This window comes from Tinamus guttatus, unplaced genomic scaffold (genome assembly GCF_059628265.1).
Source record: "Tinamus guttatus ecotype Peru unplaced genomic scaffold, ASM5962826v1 Tinamus_guttatus_pri_ptg000556l, whole genome shotgun sequence".
Lineage (NCBI taxonomy): Eukaryota > Metazoa > Chordata > Aves > Tinamiformes > Tinamidae > Tinamus > Tinamus guttatus.
Window position 1 is genome coordinate 287,501 of NW_028289090.1, and position 17,065 is coordinate 304,565.

The 17,065-nt window shown below is 49.5% G+C and overlaps 1 protein-coding gene across 1 annotated transcript; it reads left to right on the forward strand.

Moving 5' to 3' along the window:
- The first annotated feature begins 11,844 nt into the window (after positions 1-11,844).
- Positions 11,845-13,803, forward strand: LOC148592559 (endogenous retrovirus group K member 8 Gag polyprotein-like). The gene is given in 4 exon segments (XM_088534414.1): positions 11,845-12,252; positions 12,288-12,565; positions 12,567-12,870; positions 13,711-13,803. Coding segments are annotated over 4 exon segments (1,083 nt in total).
- The last annotated feature ends 3,262 nt before the right edge of the window (positions 13,804-17,065 follow it).

Here is a 17,065-nt window from a genome sequence, read left to right on the forward strand (position 1 = left end):
GCCCTGGTCCAGCGAGCAAGGCCTGATAACCAAGCAGCCGTGGGAGTGGACACGACCGACTAAATGACCTTTTGCTTAGCCATGTTAACGCAAGTTGTAAGGTTTCTAATTATTGAACTAACCGTATTTTGTTTATTGCTAGTGTGTCTGCTTTGCTTCTTGTTATGTGTTCAATGATTGATTGATCGATCATGTAAAACTAGCTATGGCAGTACAGTAGTTAAATAAAGAAGGGGGAGATGTGGAGTCCTGCTTCAAGGACAGCAGTACAGGATGCCTCATTATTAGGTAACCATCCTCAAGGACGACAGTGCAGGTGTTCTTCAGCAAACAAGGAGAAAAAGCAACTGTACGGCTGCTGCTCATGGCTGCTGCTCATAAAAAGCTTGCAAAAGTAGGATGTTGTCTTGCTAAACAGACAAACGCAACAACGCTTGCTTTAGCGGGCTTACTAGTTGATGTAGATTCGGTTCGCCACACCACGCTACAAAATAGGGCTGGACTATTTTGCATTTATTCTCATGTTGGCATCTTCTGCCTTGTGTCGGCTGGAGGATAGATACTGCATTCCCTTGTTGGGGAATTCCTGGTGTCTGCTCATGTTTTGCAGAGGTCAGAGCCTGGAACCACCCGTCTATCTCCCTCTCTGAACCCCAGATACTCCTCATTTTTTCCACCGCTTCTCATAGCTCAGTTACCATACTGAGCAGATCTTCCACCTGCTCACATCTCACGCAAATGCTATCCCTGCAGCTGTCCAAAGGAGGTGCGAAGCTTCAGCACTTCCTGCAGTCTGACATCTGGACTGCTACATGCTTTTTTTTGAAGGCCCATTTGGGTTATTTGGGTTCCCACCTCCTTTCTGGCAAGTGCGGACATGACCTTTCACAGAGTATTTGCCATGATTGGGATCTCCTGAGAGTGCCCAGCCTGTGCACTCTGCTTGCGCGCCCTGCTGTGCCACATCCTGACTGCCGCACTCCTGCTCACTCATGCTCCCTGGAGGCTGCTCTTGTACATATAGGGATTGGACTGCCTGCTCCTGCTCTCTGCTCACGCCAGGTGAGCGTCAGACCCACCTGAGGCTGAGGCTCCTTTGTTCTCCCCATGCTTATCCTTTCTCTTGTCCCTTCACTTTGCGGCTTTTGCCACCAATTTAAGTCCTCTGGGAAAGGTTGCCTGGCATGAGCTTTCACTCCGGAGCTGTTCCCTTCAAGGTAAGCTTGATGATTATGGCCAAATCCTGAAGAAAATAGGTGGTAGCACAGAATTTAGTGCCCAAGACCAATGACTTTACCCTCCATTGTCCCAGACCAATTAGGGAGAAAATTGCTCAAAAAACTAAATGATAGGTCACCTCCCATCCCACACTTGTACTAGCCGCTGGTACCAGTGTAACTAAGGAGATGTTCCGGATGGGCTCGGGATTCGGCAATAATCACGCAGAACGAGGTGACTACATCAAGCATTTATTCAGGTGAAAGCACATATAAGAAGCAAAGTATGGATAACTACTCACGAGGTGATACCTGCCGGCAGGATACTGGACCCGAACATCCTCTCGAGCTGGCAGACCAGAGAGAGTTGCTAACAGGCTCCTGCGGAGACAGCATAGTCCTCAGGGTTAGGAGTTTCTCCCCCTGACTCTCTCCTCATTGTCCTCTCTATGCCCGGTGCATCCTGGCACGAAGGGTCAGTCCGACCCAGGAGGCAGGCCAGAGGGGCGGACAAACTCTGCCTTCAGTTGCGCAACTCTCCCCCCAGGGTGCACAGGCGCGCATACTACTCGGGGGTCCCAGCCTTTAATTCGAGGGTCCTGCCTTCCTCATCTTCTTCCTCCTTCCCGGGTGTCCAACCTCCAAAGTTAGTTTGGAGGATGTCTGCGGTTAAGGTGGCTACAAACCCAGTCAAGCGGCCAGCTTCAACAGGTTTTTGGAGGGGGCTGCCTGTGAACCGGGCTGAGCAGCTGCCTCCGTGCTTCCTATCACTCAGCCCAGGAAGGAAAACATCTTTCTCAAGGTCTGACCTGTGCTTCCCATGGGAGATTTTTATGACTCTACAGATCATAGAAATTTCCATCACCAGTACATGCCACCCCGTGATCTGTAGAGGTCAATCTATCGTAGCCAAGCACCCAAACAGATAACGTTTTCATAGCAGTCTCAACCACGCCTCATTATGCAAGGAATACAGCATAAAATACAGAGGAATATCGCGAATAGGAATAACAGTGCTAATAGTTTCTGTAGCCATGGCCAACCCCACGTCCATTGTCCGAATGGATTCCAAAAATCATCCACTCTCAATTGATGAGTCAGATCCTGTAACGTCCAGATCCGGGCTTGCATAGACATGGCGTGGTCGCTTATAGTCATGTAGCACATGCCCCCTGCCACCTCACACCTGTGACCATGAATGAGGAGAAGCATATCTGTCGCAGCAAGGTTGTGTGCCATGCTGAGTCTATATCTACCAACAATGATGGCAAAGCTGTCGTTGTAGCAGTGTTGGATTTTGCTAGCCAGCATCCCAGTCTGCATAGTGTGGTCAATGCTTGTGTGGCAGCGATCCCTGGAGCCAATGCCTTTGATCAATGATGTTCTTGCACCTCTCTCCTTTTTTTTTTTTTTTTTTTTTTGGGTCTATAAAATGGTAAGTCGACCTACTGTGCAGGGTGGCGTAAGCAGTCCAGCAGGCCTACGTGCAAGTTAGCATAAGCAATTTACAGGCAAGTTCTGTGTACTTAGTCACAAGTTAATTACGCTAGCTGTCACTTATAGCAGCAGCAGCAGGCTACTTGGTCTACACTCGCCTCCTAGATGGCCTTCAGAGAGAGAGGTGGCCATCACTCACATCAAGGTCTGGCATGCCATGTGTCCCCACCGCTCAACGCCTAATGGGTTGCAGCCAACAGCAGAGCTCGAGGTTCTTCTTGGTGGCAAACACAGAGGCCAACCCAGTCTTGCCCTTGACTATGGTAGGAGGTACTTAGACTTTTCAGCTGGTCATCAAGGTAGTGTCTCACTTTCCTCATGCAGTAGCAAGGTACAATTATGGCAACACACACACACACACACACACACACACACACACACACACACAGAGATTCGCCTTAAAAATGAATAACTTATACAAAAAATCACAGCCTCTAACAACAACTACATTGTGAGCACACGTATTAGAGTCATTAAACACAGTCTAGTTATAACTTTCATTACTTAGCATGTATTTACATGTTGTTCTAGAACACACGCATCCTTTCCCTATATAAGCTAATGTGGTTTTATTCTTACTCCGTGGATTGATCCCAAAATGGCACACACTCTCTTTGATATCAAAAGAAATATTGCTCACCTTAAGGGCATCATCTTCGCCTATGAACCCCAGACCCCGTTCTAAAATACAGGCTTCTAGATCTACCGAGTGCCATTTGTTATCACTCTTGTCCATATTCAGTGGTCGGGGCGGAGCGGGGTGGGTAGAGCACAGATTAGTTGGTGTTAATTCCCAGGGCTGCAATGGGGTAAACCTTCTCAATGGTGACATCTGCCATAGTCAGTATGTAGGCGATGACGGCGCTGAGGAACTGGTCGTGGGTGAAGTTCACAGGTCTCCACCACACTTGTCGCTCTTTCTCCGTGGCCGCGTCCCCCATGATTTTTTGGATCTCAGTGGGGAGGTCTCCGTTGTCTCTGTCTCTCAATATACCTGCAACGACACTCTGCGCCCATGTCTGGGCCTGGGTGCAACTAAGAGCGAGGGATATGTTATTTTGTTCCCCTCTTCAATGACAGATGGTTGGATTGTGCAACCATCCCTGGGGCAACCTGGTGAACGTATATTGTTGCCCCTGCGAAGTAAAGGCAAACTGATCCCAATGCTCCTCAGCAATGGGTTTGGTAAAGAAAGCTTTAGCCAAATCAGTTACGGCATACCAAGTTCCAGAATGCTTCTGGATTTTTTCTATCAAAGTGACTATATCTGGTACAGCTGTTTTAAGAGGCGGGTTGTGTGAATTTAATTCTCTGAAATCCACAGTCATTCTCCATGACTTGTCACTCTTTTTGATGAGTCAAACAGGGTTATTCCAAGCTGTTTTAGTCAGTTTTAAAACTCCTGCATCCACTAGGTCTTTAATTTTCTGTGAAATGTCACAAGAATGTGCACAGGGGGCATTTTTACTTTTCTGACTAAAATTGTCTCGGAACTAATATAGTTCTTTCTTCCAAATTGGTACAAACCATCAGAAAGGTTCAAGGCAGTCCCTTTAAAATATCAATTCAAATTATATATTCAGGGACAGGCATAATCATAACTGAATACAATCATTTTGGGAGGTTCCCTATTTTCATTTCTATTTGTCTTTTCACAGCTTCAATTTGTTTTCCCCCTAAACCGGTAATAATTACAGACTGCCTTTTAAATTTCTTGGGATTTCTATATATTAAGGAGGCCTCCGCTCCAGTAGCAATTGAGGCTTTTACAATTTGCGAGGACCGTTGCCGGTCCTTCTGTGCTAGTTGCACTGGAGCTTGGCTGTCGCTTCATTCTTGTTTCCTATGCTGAAGTATTTTCATAATCTCTTTTCAAGGATAGAAGTCAGAGTATGGCTCCCAGTCCTCCATTGGTGGGGGGAGTGAGGAAAAGGGAGGGGGGGTGGCGCATTCTGAGTTATTCCTGGCTTTCCCACTTTCAAATTCTGCACTTTCTTGCTGTGCTTATTCAGCCCTCTCTGCTGATATATATTACACAGGAAAGACCTAAAGACCACAAACACAGTTTCTATCCAGTGGCATGACCTCACGTAGCTGTGCACTCGCCTTAGTGAGTTCCACTGTTTCAATTACCAAATTCCATCCTCGTTGCCAATTATGTTACGGATGGGCTCGAGATTCAGCAATAATCATGCAAAACAAGGTGGCTAACGCAAGCCTTTATTCAGGTGAAAGCACATTAAAGAAGCAAAGTATGGATAATTACTCTTGAGGTAATATTTGCCAGCAGGATACTGAGACTGAACATTCTCTTGAGCTGGCGGATTAGAGGGTTACTGACAGGCTCCTAACTCGGCGGGCGCCCCCACGGAGACAACATAGGCCTCGGTGTTAGGAGTCTTGCCCCTCCTCTCTCCGCACTGTTTTTTTATGCCTGGTGCACCCTGCCACGTAGGGTCAGTACGTGCCAGCAGGCAGACCAGGGGGCGGACAAACTCCGCCTTCAGTCACATAACCTTCCCTCCTGGGTGCGCAGGCACGCATACCAGTAAGGGGTCCCAGCCCTCAGTCTGAGGGTCCTGCCTTCTTCATCTTCTTCCTCCCTCTTGGATGCTTGACCTTCGAACTAGTTTAGAAGACATCTGCAATTAAGCTGGCTATGAGCCTGGTCGATCAGCCGCCTCCAACTGGTTTTGGAGGAGGTCGGCTGTGAACCTGGCTGAGCAGCCGCCTCCGTGCTCCTTATCGCTCAGCCCAGGCAGGCAAACATCTTCTTTCTCAAGGTCTGCATTCTGTTTTGCACAATAGCTTTATGACTCTACAGATCATACAAATTTCCACCTCCTATACATGCCACCCTGTGATCTGTAGAGGTCAATCTATTGTAGCGAAGGACCCAAACAGATAACGTTTTCATAGCAGTCTCAACCATACCTTGTGTCAGCATCATTATACAAGATATACAACACATAATACAGATGAACATAGCGAATAGAAATAATAGCCCTAATAACAGTTTCTGTCCCCTCTTAAAGCATTACAATTCTCCAACCCCCATTTTAAAAGATGGATCAAATCCCCAGGCTGAATATCCTTACCCCTACCAGATTTATCCAGGATATGCTGCATAACCTGCAGTGCCCTTTCATGCTCTTTGGTCATGGACCCTCCCACGGTTCTCAACAGCCTGGCTCCTACCCTGCAGATTTCTCTGCCCGTAGATAGAGCTTCTAAAGTTACCGGTTGCGCGCAAGGCGTTCTCTCCCGTCCGTCCTGTTGAGCTTGCTCCACCGCACAATCTCCCCCGACTGAGATGATGACCGAAGCAGGTGAGAACGTGACCATCCCACTCACTGACCGCGACTTGCTGCCTTTGGGGCGCGCGCCCTGCAAGTCCCAGTCCGGATCTTCTGGCAACGGGGGCACATCCTCCCCCATCTCTTTCTCAGGCTGTAACGTCAGGGATGGTGGTAAAGGCGCTGGTGTTCCTCCCCCAGGGTCCTCTGTAGGGTCCGGAGGGGCAGTGGGTTCAACCAGGGGTGGAGCCGCAGGCCGTGTGGCCTCGTCCGCAGCCGCTTGTGCCTCTCGTACAGCCTTAAAATGTTCGAGAGTGTCTACCAGCAAGCGCCAGGTGGTCAGCGCCCCAGTGGCCGTTAAATCGCCCTTAGAGGCAGAGTCAAAAAGCACTTTGCCTGCAGTCTCCCATTCTTTCGGATCGAAAGCAGCCTGCGTGTCCCCACACAAGCCTTTCCCTTTGCACCACAGTAATAATGTTCTTAAAGCAGTTTTATCATATTTAATCCCTCTTTTCGGCAACATGTGATCCCAAATGTTCGCTATAGCCTTTTCCTCCATAGATGGGTTTGCTCCCACCTTTTATAGTCCCCGGTAGCTCACCTAGTCACAGTCCAGCTGCGACTCCCTCGGGGTTCTTCAGCACTTCCCGCCGGAATCCTTTGGCTCTCCTCGCCGACACTCAGCTACCGAGCTCCACCCCCGCCAAACTCCCCTTGGCCTGTATTTACAATATTTACAAGATCACATCGGGGTCACCAATTGTCAGGACGGACAGGGATGCGTGCTATACGTAAGCTTTTTTTGATCAAGCAGGTACAGTACTTCAGACTGATTGGCTGTTCCACTTAGTTCCTCTTTGTTGACAAATTCCACGTCTTCGCTTCCTTTAAGTTGTTTACTTGCTGCAGTCTGGGTTTTTTCAATCTTGTTCAAGGACACGGTAACTTGAGAAGATCCTAGCTCTCAGACAAGCTGAAGACCATTCGACCAGTTCTCAGGCCTCACACTAAGCCATGTTCTATCATCTTTGAAAGGTCATGGAGAACAGGAAATGTGCCTGAGGACTGGAAGAAAGCCAGCGTCACTCCAGTCTTCAAAAAAGGCAAGGAGAAGCACCCAGGAAACTACAGACCAGTGAGCCTCACCTCCATCCCTGGAAAGGTGATGGAGCAGCTCATCCTAGAGACCATCTCCAGGCATGTCAAGGAAAAGGTGGTGGTCAGGAGTAGTCAGCATGGGTTCACCAAGGGGACTTTGTGTTTGACCAACCTGATAGCTTGCTATGATGGAATGACTGGATGGATAAATGAGGGGAGAGCCGTCGATATTGTCTACCTTGACATCATCAAGGCTTTTGACACCATCTCCCATAACATCCTCATAGGAAAGCTCTGGAAGTGTGAGTTAGATGCGTGTAGAGTGGCGTGGATTGAGACCTGGCTGGATAGCAATGCTCACAGGGTGGTGATAAATGGGGACGAGTCTAGTTAGAGGCCTGTGGCCAGTGGTATCCTGCAGGGGTCAGTACTGGGCCCAGTGCTGTTCAACTTGTTCATCAATGCCTTGGATGAGGGGACAGAGTGCACCCTCAGCAAGTTAGCGGCTAGTATAAAACTGGGTGGTGTGGCCGACACTCCAGAGGGCTGTGATGCCATTCAGAGGGATCAAGACAGGTTGGAGAGTTGGGCAGAGAGGAACCTCATGAGGTTCAACAAGGACAAGTGCAGGGTCCTGCAGCTGGGGAGGAACAACCCCAGGCACCAGGACAGATTAGGGGTTGACTTGCTGGAAAGCAGCTCTGTGGAGAGGGATTTGGGAGTCCTGGTTGACAACAAATTAACCATGAGTCAGCAATGTGCCCTCGTGGTCAAGAAGGCCAATGGGATCCTGGCCTGCATCAGGAGGAGTGTTGCCAGCACGTCGAGGGAGGTGATCCTCCCCCTCTACTCAGCTCTAGTGAGGCCTCACCTGGAGTATTGTGTGCAATTCCGGGCTCCCCAGGACAAGAGGTACATGGAACACTCTCTCTCTACGCTGGAGAGGGTCCAGTGTAGAGTGACAAAAATGATTAAGGGACTGGAGCATATCTCTCATGAGGAAAGACTAAGCGAGCTGGGCCTGTTTAGCCTGGAGAAGAGAAGATTGAGAGGAGATTTGATCAACATGCACAAGTACCCGAGGGGAGAATGTAAAGAGGATGGGGTCAAACTCTTCTCAGTGGTGGACAGCGACAGGACAAGGGGCAGTGGGTACAAATTGAAACACAGGAAGTTTCATCTCCCTATGAGGAAGAAATTCTTGACTGTGAGGGTGACGGAGCCCTGGAACGGGTTGCCCAGAGAGGTCATGGAGTCTCCTTCTCTGGACATCTTCAAAACCCACCTGGATGTGACTCTGTGCCGCGTGCTCTTGGTGTCCCTGTTTGAGCAGGGGGGTTGGACTAGATGATCTCTAGAGGTCCCTTCCAAACTGAACCATTCTGTGATTCTGTGATTACCAGATCCTTTTCCACTAGGATTTTCATGTGGTGTAAGGGCAGGGTTCCTGGCTAACCGATGGAGAACTGCAGTGGGCAACCCTTTTATTTGTTCTGTTTTCAAGCCCTTATCTAGGCATAATCTCTACAGGATTTTTCTGTCGCCATTGGTAACTCCCTTATTGCACAGATGGATGGGTTTACTGACTCCTTATTGTGGCAGACCTGTCTTTTTAGCCACATTGCCTGCTACATGTTGTGCCTTAAGGTGATGGTACAAGGGTAAGTCTGCCATCAAGCGGTCTAAGACCACACCGAAGATATTGCTTCCCACTCTTCCAGCTTGAATGGTCAGAGTTAGGGGCTTAAGGTCGAATTTTGCACCCTTGACTAATGGTTGGAGGCTCAGAGGGGTATACACCTCTGCTCATGGGCTTCGCTTGTTAGCGAGGACCTGTGATGGAAGTGGTAGTGGTTACTGCAACAGCAGCTTTTAATATAACATTCTGTAGGGACCTTGAGTCACCTCAGATAAATACCTTTTTGACTTCCCTCTCTGAAGTGTGAACAATGTAGGCCCACCAGACTAGACTAGTCCAAAGTTGGGTCACCCTTCCAGGGCTATTAGGAAGGCAAATTCCTGGTCCCAGTTGCAATATGTTTGACTCTGCCATTATTTGCACTTGGGCAGCTCCCATTTCCCACATTCGAGCTAACCAATCCAGTGGAGCCTCTCCTGGTTTTAAGCTAATTTAAGCTACATAATTCCATCCCAGTATGAGCTCAGGTAGTAATGGAGGGGCCAGGAGCCTGGCCTCTTTTTGCCAGTGCTCTGGGTTGTTTGGCTTTTCTAACCATGCATGCAGAAAGGGGTGAATCATATCCCTCATCATCACATCCTGAAGGTAGGGAGTCAGCATCTTGCTCTTCCCAAATAACCTCATCCTCATCTGAATCATACATATCATTGTAAAATTTGAGTGGGTCTATGCTATTTGTCTTCAGCAATTTCTCACATTCATTGTTTGCTGCTGAGATGATTAAAGGCTGCAATTTCCTTTCTAAATAATTATTGTGGTATTCCTGCTCAGCTGACTTGTTTTCCTAAACGATTTTCTCCATTTCGGCTTCCCTCCTATCACTATGGGCATTTTCTAGGAGATTGTCAGGCTCCTTTAATATTTCCAGAGCTGCTCTAAGGCAGCTAACTTGCAGCCAGCATATGGCATCTTTTCTTTTTCCTTTCTTTAACTTATTCATATTCCTCCACTTATTGTGCTCATTGCAAATCGTATCCAGATCTCTACAATGGTTGTCCACCCATGCTAAGTCTCACTTTGGGTTTTTCCACCCCTGTTTGAAAGCACTCGGCAAGCCATTTCCAGGCTTCTTGGACATTATGATCTTGGCAGGACAGTATGACTAACGTACTAGAATCCCACTTCTAACACCAAATATGTGACGTAATACTAGAGAGGCATCCGGGATTCTTTCAGATTCTGGGGTTAGCTGCACTGAACTAGAGAATCATTTGTCAAGCATAAAAACTTTTTAGAGCTAAGCAGTTCTACACGTAGGACAGATGCTAGACAACATTTGACACAAAACAAGGCAATCTACAAGTATAACAAAGCTAAAAGCTTAGAAAAGCTAGAAATAGCAGAAGTAAAATATATATATACATATCGGAGCTCTACAGTTAAGCCATGGATGCACAGTACAATGACTAGAGTTCAGTTTTGCGCCCCTCACTACAAGAAGGACATAGAGGTGCTGGAGCATGTCCAAAGAAGGGCAACAAAGCTGGTGAAGGGGCTAGAGCACAGACCTTAGGAGAAGCAGCTGAGGGAGCTGAGGTTATTTAGCCTGGAGAAGAGGAGGCTCGGGGGAGACCTTATCACTCTCTACAACTACCTTAAAGGAGGTTGTAGTGAGGCAGGGGTCGATCTCTTCTCCAGAATAACTACTGATAGCACAAGAGGAAATAGCCTCAAGTTCCACCAGGGGAGGTTCAGGTTAGATATTAGGAAAAATTCCTACACAGAAAGAGTAGTCAAGCATTGGAACAGGCTGCCCAAGGAAGTGGTGGAATGTCTGTCCCTGGCAGTGTTCAAGAAACATGTAGATGAGGCACTTAGGGACATGGTTTAATGGGTATGGTGTTGAAGGGCTTATGGTTGAACTTGATGATCTTCAAGGTCTTTTCCAACAATTCTATGACTGTTCTCACTCTTTCCTTGTCCTTATCGGCTACTCCTCTAGTATAGTTTTTCCCAGATTATTCTCACCAAGCTTGAGCTGCATTAAGATGATTCAGGTCCTCCCTGGTGGTTGGCATCATGGGTGACCATGCTGGTGGATGGTTTGTTGTAGAGAAATGCTGTGCTGAGGATCTGCACCACCTACACCTTGCTGATAATGTACAGGGGAGTGTTAGCGAATTGTCCTTGGCCAGCTGGGAATGAGAAGTTAGCCGCTTCGGGTAAACAACTTTGCAGAACTGAGAAGAGCCTATGTGGTTGGGACCTAGCAACCCTCCTAGCAACCAATCATAACTAGCCTGGAAATCCCTCAGATGCTTGTAGGTATAAATATACACGCACTTCGGCTAATAAACGAGCAAGATTCTTAACTCATATTGAGTGTACGTCTTGACTCTGGCTGACTTCCTACATTTGGTGCCCAAACAGGGACCTTGGGACTATCGCTTAAATGCGGACGGGGAACTCTATCGGGTAAGCTGGAACTCCCTTAAATGCGGATCGCTTAAATGCGGAAAATCCCCTCAAATCTGCATCCCGAAGATGCTGGTTCAGGAGGCAGACGGAGGGGTGGAAGTCAGAAGCAAGCAGGTGTCTGAGGTAGCAGATAAGCTGGACCCGGCCCAAAGAAAAAAAAGGCACGGACCTGCACCGATAAGACCGCTTTCGAGAATGGATAGGGAAGCGGCACTCACTTTGCTGGGACAAATTCTCGCTAAGCGAGAGGCCAGCCTGAGTACGAAGAAGCTCTATGAGCTGTGTAAATGGGCACGAGAGAAGGGACATTTACAAAGTCCGGAACTTATGTTTAGTGTTGCAGAATGGCAGGAGATAGATAGGGGACTCCCTTTGGGACTCCACTATCGAGGGGAGTAAAACCGCCAAGGACTTGGGGTGCACGTGGCGTGAGGTTATGAAGCATATGAGACAAATGATAGCAGAGAAAAAGATAGCCATGGCTGCCACGGAACTGCTGGGCACTGAACCCCCTCTCCCTGACTCTACCCGAATATTTGATAATGAGTCAGCGGGCACGGCAAAGGGGCTAACTGCTCCTATCAAAGCCTCAGCGGCTGAGGTAGCAGCAGGAGCAGGTATGGGCAGTGGCATGGGTGCACTGACACCCGTAAAAGGTGGACAGGTCGTGGAGGACCCCAGCAGCCATCTCCGCACCGACTCCTGGTATAAGTCCGATGACTCTGATTCAGATGATGCCGATAGCGGCAACACCAGGGCAAGTTGCCCTGACCTGGCAGCCAGGTCAAAAGGGCCGCGACCGTCAGGCTGCCTGCTGAAGAATGCGCAACGGGAACTACAGCAGCTTGAAATAGGAAGAATGCCTCCCGCCGGCGCCATTTCGGTGGGAGATGCCCAGATCACAACCAGCGGTGGGGTCATTGTGCGCCCGGCAGAACCGCAAAGTCGATGGTCCGGGGTCATACGGGACGCTATCCTGGAGGGGCAGTGGGAGGCGGCATCAGCACTCGCCTGCCCAGTAACTGTTGTCCCCATGGGGAACGGGCGGCGGGGGCCAAGTAGAAACCGTTTGAGTGGAAATTGATACAACAAGTCTGGAATACGGTCACCGAGTACGGACTCCACTCAGAGCCAACCAAACACCTGATTACTTACTTGTTTGGCTCAGAGGTAATTACACCGAGTGACTGTGTGGCTATAGCAAAGGTCCTCCTCACGCCTGCACAGTATTTGCTTTGGGAGAAGGAATGGGAAAGACAGGTGCAAAAGGTGGTATCAATGCCCCGCGCCATGGGGGACCCCCTACATGGAGTTCAGCTCGATATGCTTACGGGCCGAGGCAACGCAATTGACTTTCCCAATGGCCATACATGATGCAGCCGCAGAGGCTGCTAAACAGGCACTGTTCTTAGTACCCTCTGAGCGGAAGGCCCCACCCTTCACTACAGTGAAGCAGGGGTTGCAGGAATCTTACGGTAACTTTGTGAACAGGCTCATCCAGTCCTTAGATCAGGCCATTGATCTGTCGGAGGACTTGCAAAAACAAATGTTACGAATGCTGGCCTATGAAAATGATAATAGTAAAGTTAGGGGCATCTTAGCCACGCTCCCCATAAATGCCCTGACTGAGGAGATGCTGGAACGCGTAACTCACTCTGAGGCGGGGCAGGGAGCAGCCTATGTAGCTGAAGCTGTTAAAGGAGTAGTATCCACGCAAGTGGAAGCACTGCAAGGCACGGTAGCCGCTCAGACTCAAGTATTGGCCGCCACGTTAAAACCACTTGCAAAAGGGGAAAGAAGTGCTAGGGAGGGTGTAGGTGCAGTCATCTGTTTTCGATGCGGGAAGCCAGGTCATATGCGCCGCACCTGTACTGCCACAGTATGGTGTGATCGGTGCAACTCCGGTAGACATTCCACCCTTGCTTGCCGGAATTCGGGAAACGGGAAGCAGAGCGCGAAGAGCGGCCATGCACAGACAACAATGGCGGCTCGTCAGCAGAGATCGGCCAGCCAGCCACAAGGGGGAGCCTGGGACTCGACCTGGCAACAGCTATAGACGTGACTTTAGTCGATCAGAGGCCCGCGAGAATACCAACTACAATGTTTGGCCCTCTACATGAATCGCTACAGCAGTATGGAGCTCTGTTGATAGGACGCTCGTCCTCTGACCTTAAAGGCATTCTGGTAATGCCTGGGGTCGTAGATGTCGATTTTACAGGCCAAGTGCAGATCGTTGCCTACACTTTGTATCCACACATCTATATCCCAAAAGGAAGCTGCATAGCACAGTTGGTCCCCCTCGCTAATATAGTCGCGCAAATGACTGCCTCCCCTCTGCCTACGTTCCCGTCCTGAGGGGATGCGGGATTTGGGTCGACAGGAGATGTGGTTTCTCTAACCCTAAATATGGGAAGATGACCTGTTCACCAGGTCACCATGAGGCATAGACAAGAGCAGATTGCCTTTCAAGTGCTTCTTGATACAGGCGCTGACATCACTATCCTCTCCAGCCATATCTGGCTTAAGCGCTGGCCATTACGATACAGTGAGTCAGGAGTTCATGGCGCTGGGGGCGTAGCCGCAGCTATGGTTAGTATCAATTTAATATCCCTGGAGGTAGAGGGTAAGATTGCCCGAATGCATAACGTATCCATTAGTGTTAAAAGTAGCATCAGCTTCTATAACAGCGTTAAAAGCAGCATTACCTCCTAAAAAGCCACAAAATACAGTTAATAATAACATTAACACTTCTTCCTCCCATGTTGTTCTTCTGCAGGCTCACACTTTCCACAGCTAGGGTACCAGATGCTTGCCTGCTACATCTGATGTATGCGAGTTTGCTTCCAGCCAAGGTCTGAGTTATTCCTGGCTTTCCCGCTTTCGAATTCTGCACTTTCTTGTTGTGCTTATTCAGCCCTCTCTGCTGATATATATTACACAATAAAGATCTAAAGACCACAGACACAAACAGCACAAACACAATTTCTATCCAGTGGCACGACCTCACGTAGCTGTGCACTCCACTAGTGAGTTCCACTGGTCATCGGCAGGACACTGAGACTGAACATTCTCTCAAGTTGGCAGATTAGAGGGTTGCTGGCAGGCTCCTAACTCGGCCGGCGTCCCTGCAGAGACAACGTGGGTCTCAGTGTTAGGAGTCTCACCCCCCCTTTCTTTCTGCACTGTCTGTTTATGCCCAGTGCATCCTGCCACGTAGGGCCTGTACGTGCCAGCAGGCAGACCAGGGGGCGGACAAACTCCGCCTTCAGTCACATAACCTTCCCTCCTGGGTGCGCAGGCACGCATACCAGTAAGGGGTCCCAGCCCTCAGTCTGAGGGTCCTGCCTTCTTCATCTTCTTCCTCCCTCTCGGGTGCTTGACCTTCAAATTAATTTAGAGGATGTTTGCAGTTATGTTGGCTACAAGCCCGGTTGAGCAGCCGCCCTCAACTGCTTTTCGGAGGAGGTCGGCTATGAGCCTGGCTGAGTAGCTGCCTCCGTGCTCCTTATCGCTCAGCCTGGGCAGGCAAACATCTTCTTTCTCAAAATCTTGGATTCTATTTCGCACAACAGTTTTATGACTCTACGGATCATACAAATTTCCACCTTTCAACCATACCTCGTGTCAGCATCAATATACAAAGGATACAACACATAATAGAGATGAACATAGCAAATAAATAGAAATAATAGCCCTAATAACAGTTTCTGTCCTCACTTAAAGCATCACAGTTCTTCAACCCCCACTTTAAAAGACAGATAAAATTCCCCTGCACCTCCTCCCTGGCTGTTATCAAGCCCTCAGCAACGTAAGTCTCCTTGATCCCATTCGCCTTCTCTTCCCCGGCCCCCCTTCTCCTTTTTTCTTCAAGGTGATCTAACACGTCCTGGACCCAGCCGGGCCGTTCTTCAGGTGCGACGGAGGGGGTCCGGAAGCGGGGGCACAGACGGTGTGGGCACCGCAGGCATAGGCGAGGATGCGGGCAGGGAGTTGGCGATGGATCTCCAAACACCAGCGGTTTTCGGTGGCGTGGCAGTCCCGGTCCTGAAGTGCTCACAAAGGCGGATGTGGCTCCGACTGCCACTTTCCTTTGGCTATCCATCGGATTCGAATACTAGGTGGGGCTCGGCTTTGAACCCATTCTCTCTGCACCAAATCGAAAGCTTGCAGAGGGTCTGTTCATTAGTAGCTTGCTCCAGGGATTGCACGAGCCTATTCACCAAATTTCCATAGGACTATCCTCCTCGTGCTATCAAATAGGGAGGGCCTAGTAGGAGATGTTAAGGTGGGGGGTAGCCTTGGCTGCAGTGACCATGAGTTGGTGGAGTTCAGGATTCAACGAGGAGGAGGCAGGGCTGTAAGTAGCCTTGCAACCATGGACTTCAGGAGGGCCAACTTTAGCCTCTTCAGAGACCTACTCGGAAGAATCCCATGGGCTAGAGCTCTAGAAGGCAGGGGGGCCCAAGAGAGCTGGTTAGTTTTCAAGCGGCACTTCCTCCACGCCCAGCAACAGTGCATCCCTGTGTGTAGGAAGACAGGCAGAGGGGGCAGGAGACCTGCGTGGATGAGCAGGGAGCTTGTGGCAATGCTCAAGCAGAAGGCAGCAGTATACAGAATGTAGAAAAAAGGACAGGCCCCCTGGGAGAAATACAGGAACGTAGTCAGGGAATGCAGAGATGCGACAAGGAAAGCTAAGGCACGGTTGGAACGCAATCTGGCAAGGGACGTTAAAAATAACAAGAAAAATTTCTTTAAATACATTAACAGCAAAAGGAAAATCAGGGAAAACGTGGGTCCGCTGGCAGACGGGATGGGCACCCTGGTTACAAATAACACAGAAAAAGCAGAGTTGCTCAATGCCTTCTTTGCTTCGGTGTTTACCAAGGGCAGCCCATTAGAGCCCCAGGCCCTAGGGACAAGAGAAGAAGTTGGTGGAGAGGAAGACCTGCCCTGGGTAGAGGAAGATTGGGTCAGAGAGCACCTAAGGAACCTCGATACCCACAAATCCATGGGCCCTGATGGGATGCACCCCAGAGTGCTGCGTGAGCTGGCAGAGGTCATAGCTAAGCCGCTCTCCATCATCTTTGAAAGATCCTGGAGAACGGGGGAGGTGCCGGAGGACTAGAAGAAGGCCAATGTCACGCCAGTCTTCAAAAAAGGCAAGAAGGAGGACCCAGGCAACTACAGGCCAGTGAGCCTCACCTCCGTCCCTGGAAAAGTGATGGAACGGCTCATGCTGGCCGTTGTCTCCAGGCACATGGAGGACAAGAAGGTGCTCAAGAGTAGTCAGCATGGATTCACCAAGGGGAAATCTTGCTTGACTAACCTGATAGCCTTCTATGATGAAATGACCGGTTGGATAGACGAGGGGGGAGCGGTGGATGTCGTCTATCTCGACTTCACCAAGGCTTTTGACACCGTCCCTCACAATATCCTCCTGAGAAAGCTCCGGAAGTGTGGGATAGATGAGTGGACAGTGAGGTGGATTAGGAACTGGCTGGATGGCAGGGCCCAGAGAGTGGTGATCAGCGGTGCAGAGTCTAGTTGGAGGCCTGTAGCTAGCGGGGTCCCCCAGGGGTCAGTCCTTGGTCCAGTCCTGTTCAATTTATTCATCAATGACCTGGATGAAGGCACAGAGTGCTCCCTCAGCAAGTTTGCTGATGACACGAAACTGGGAGGAGTAGCCGATACCCCAGAGGGCTGCGCTGCCATCCAGAGGGACCTGGACAGACTGGACAACTGGGCGGTGAAAAACCTCATGCAATTCAACAAGGCCAAGTGCAAGGTCCTGCAGCTGGGGAGGAATAACCCCAGACACCAGTACAGGCTGGGGACTGACC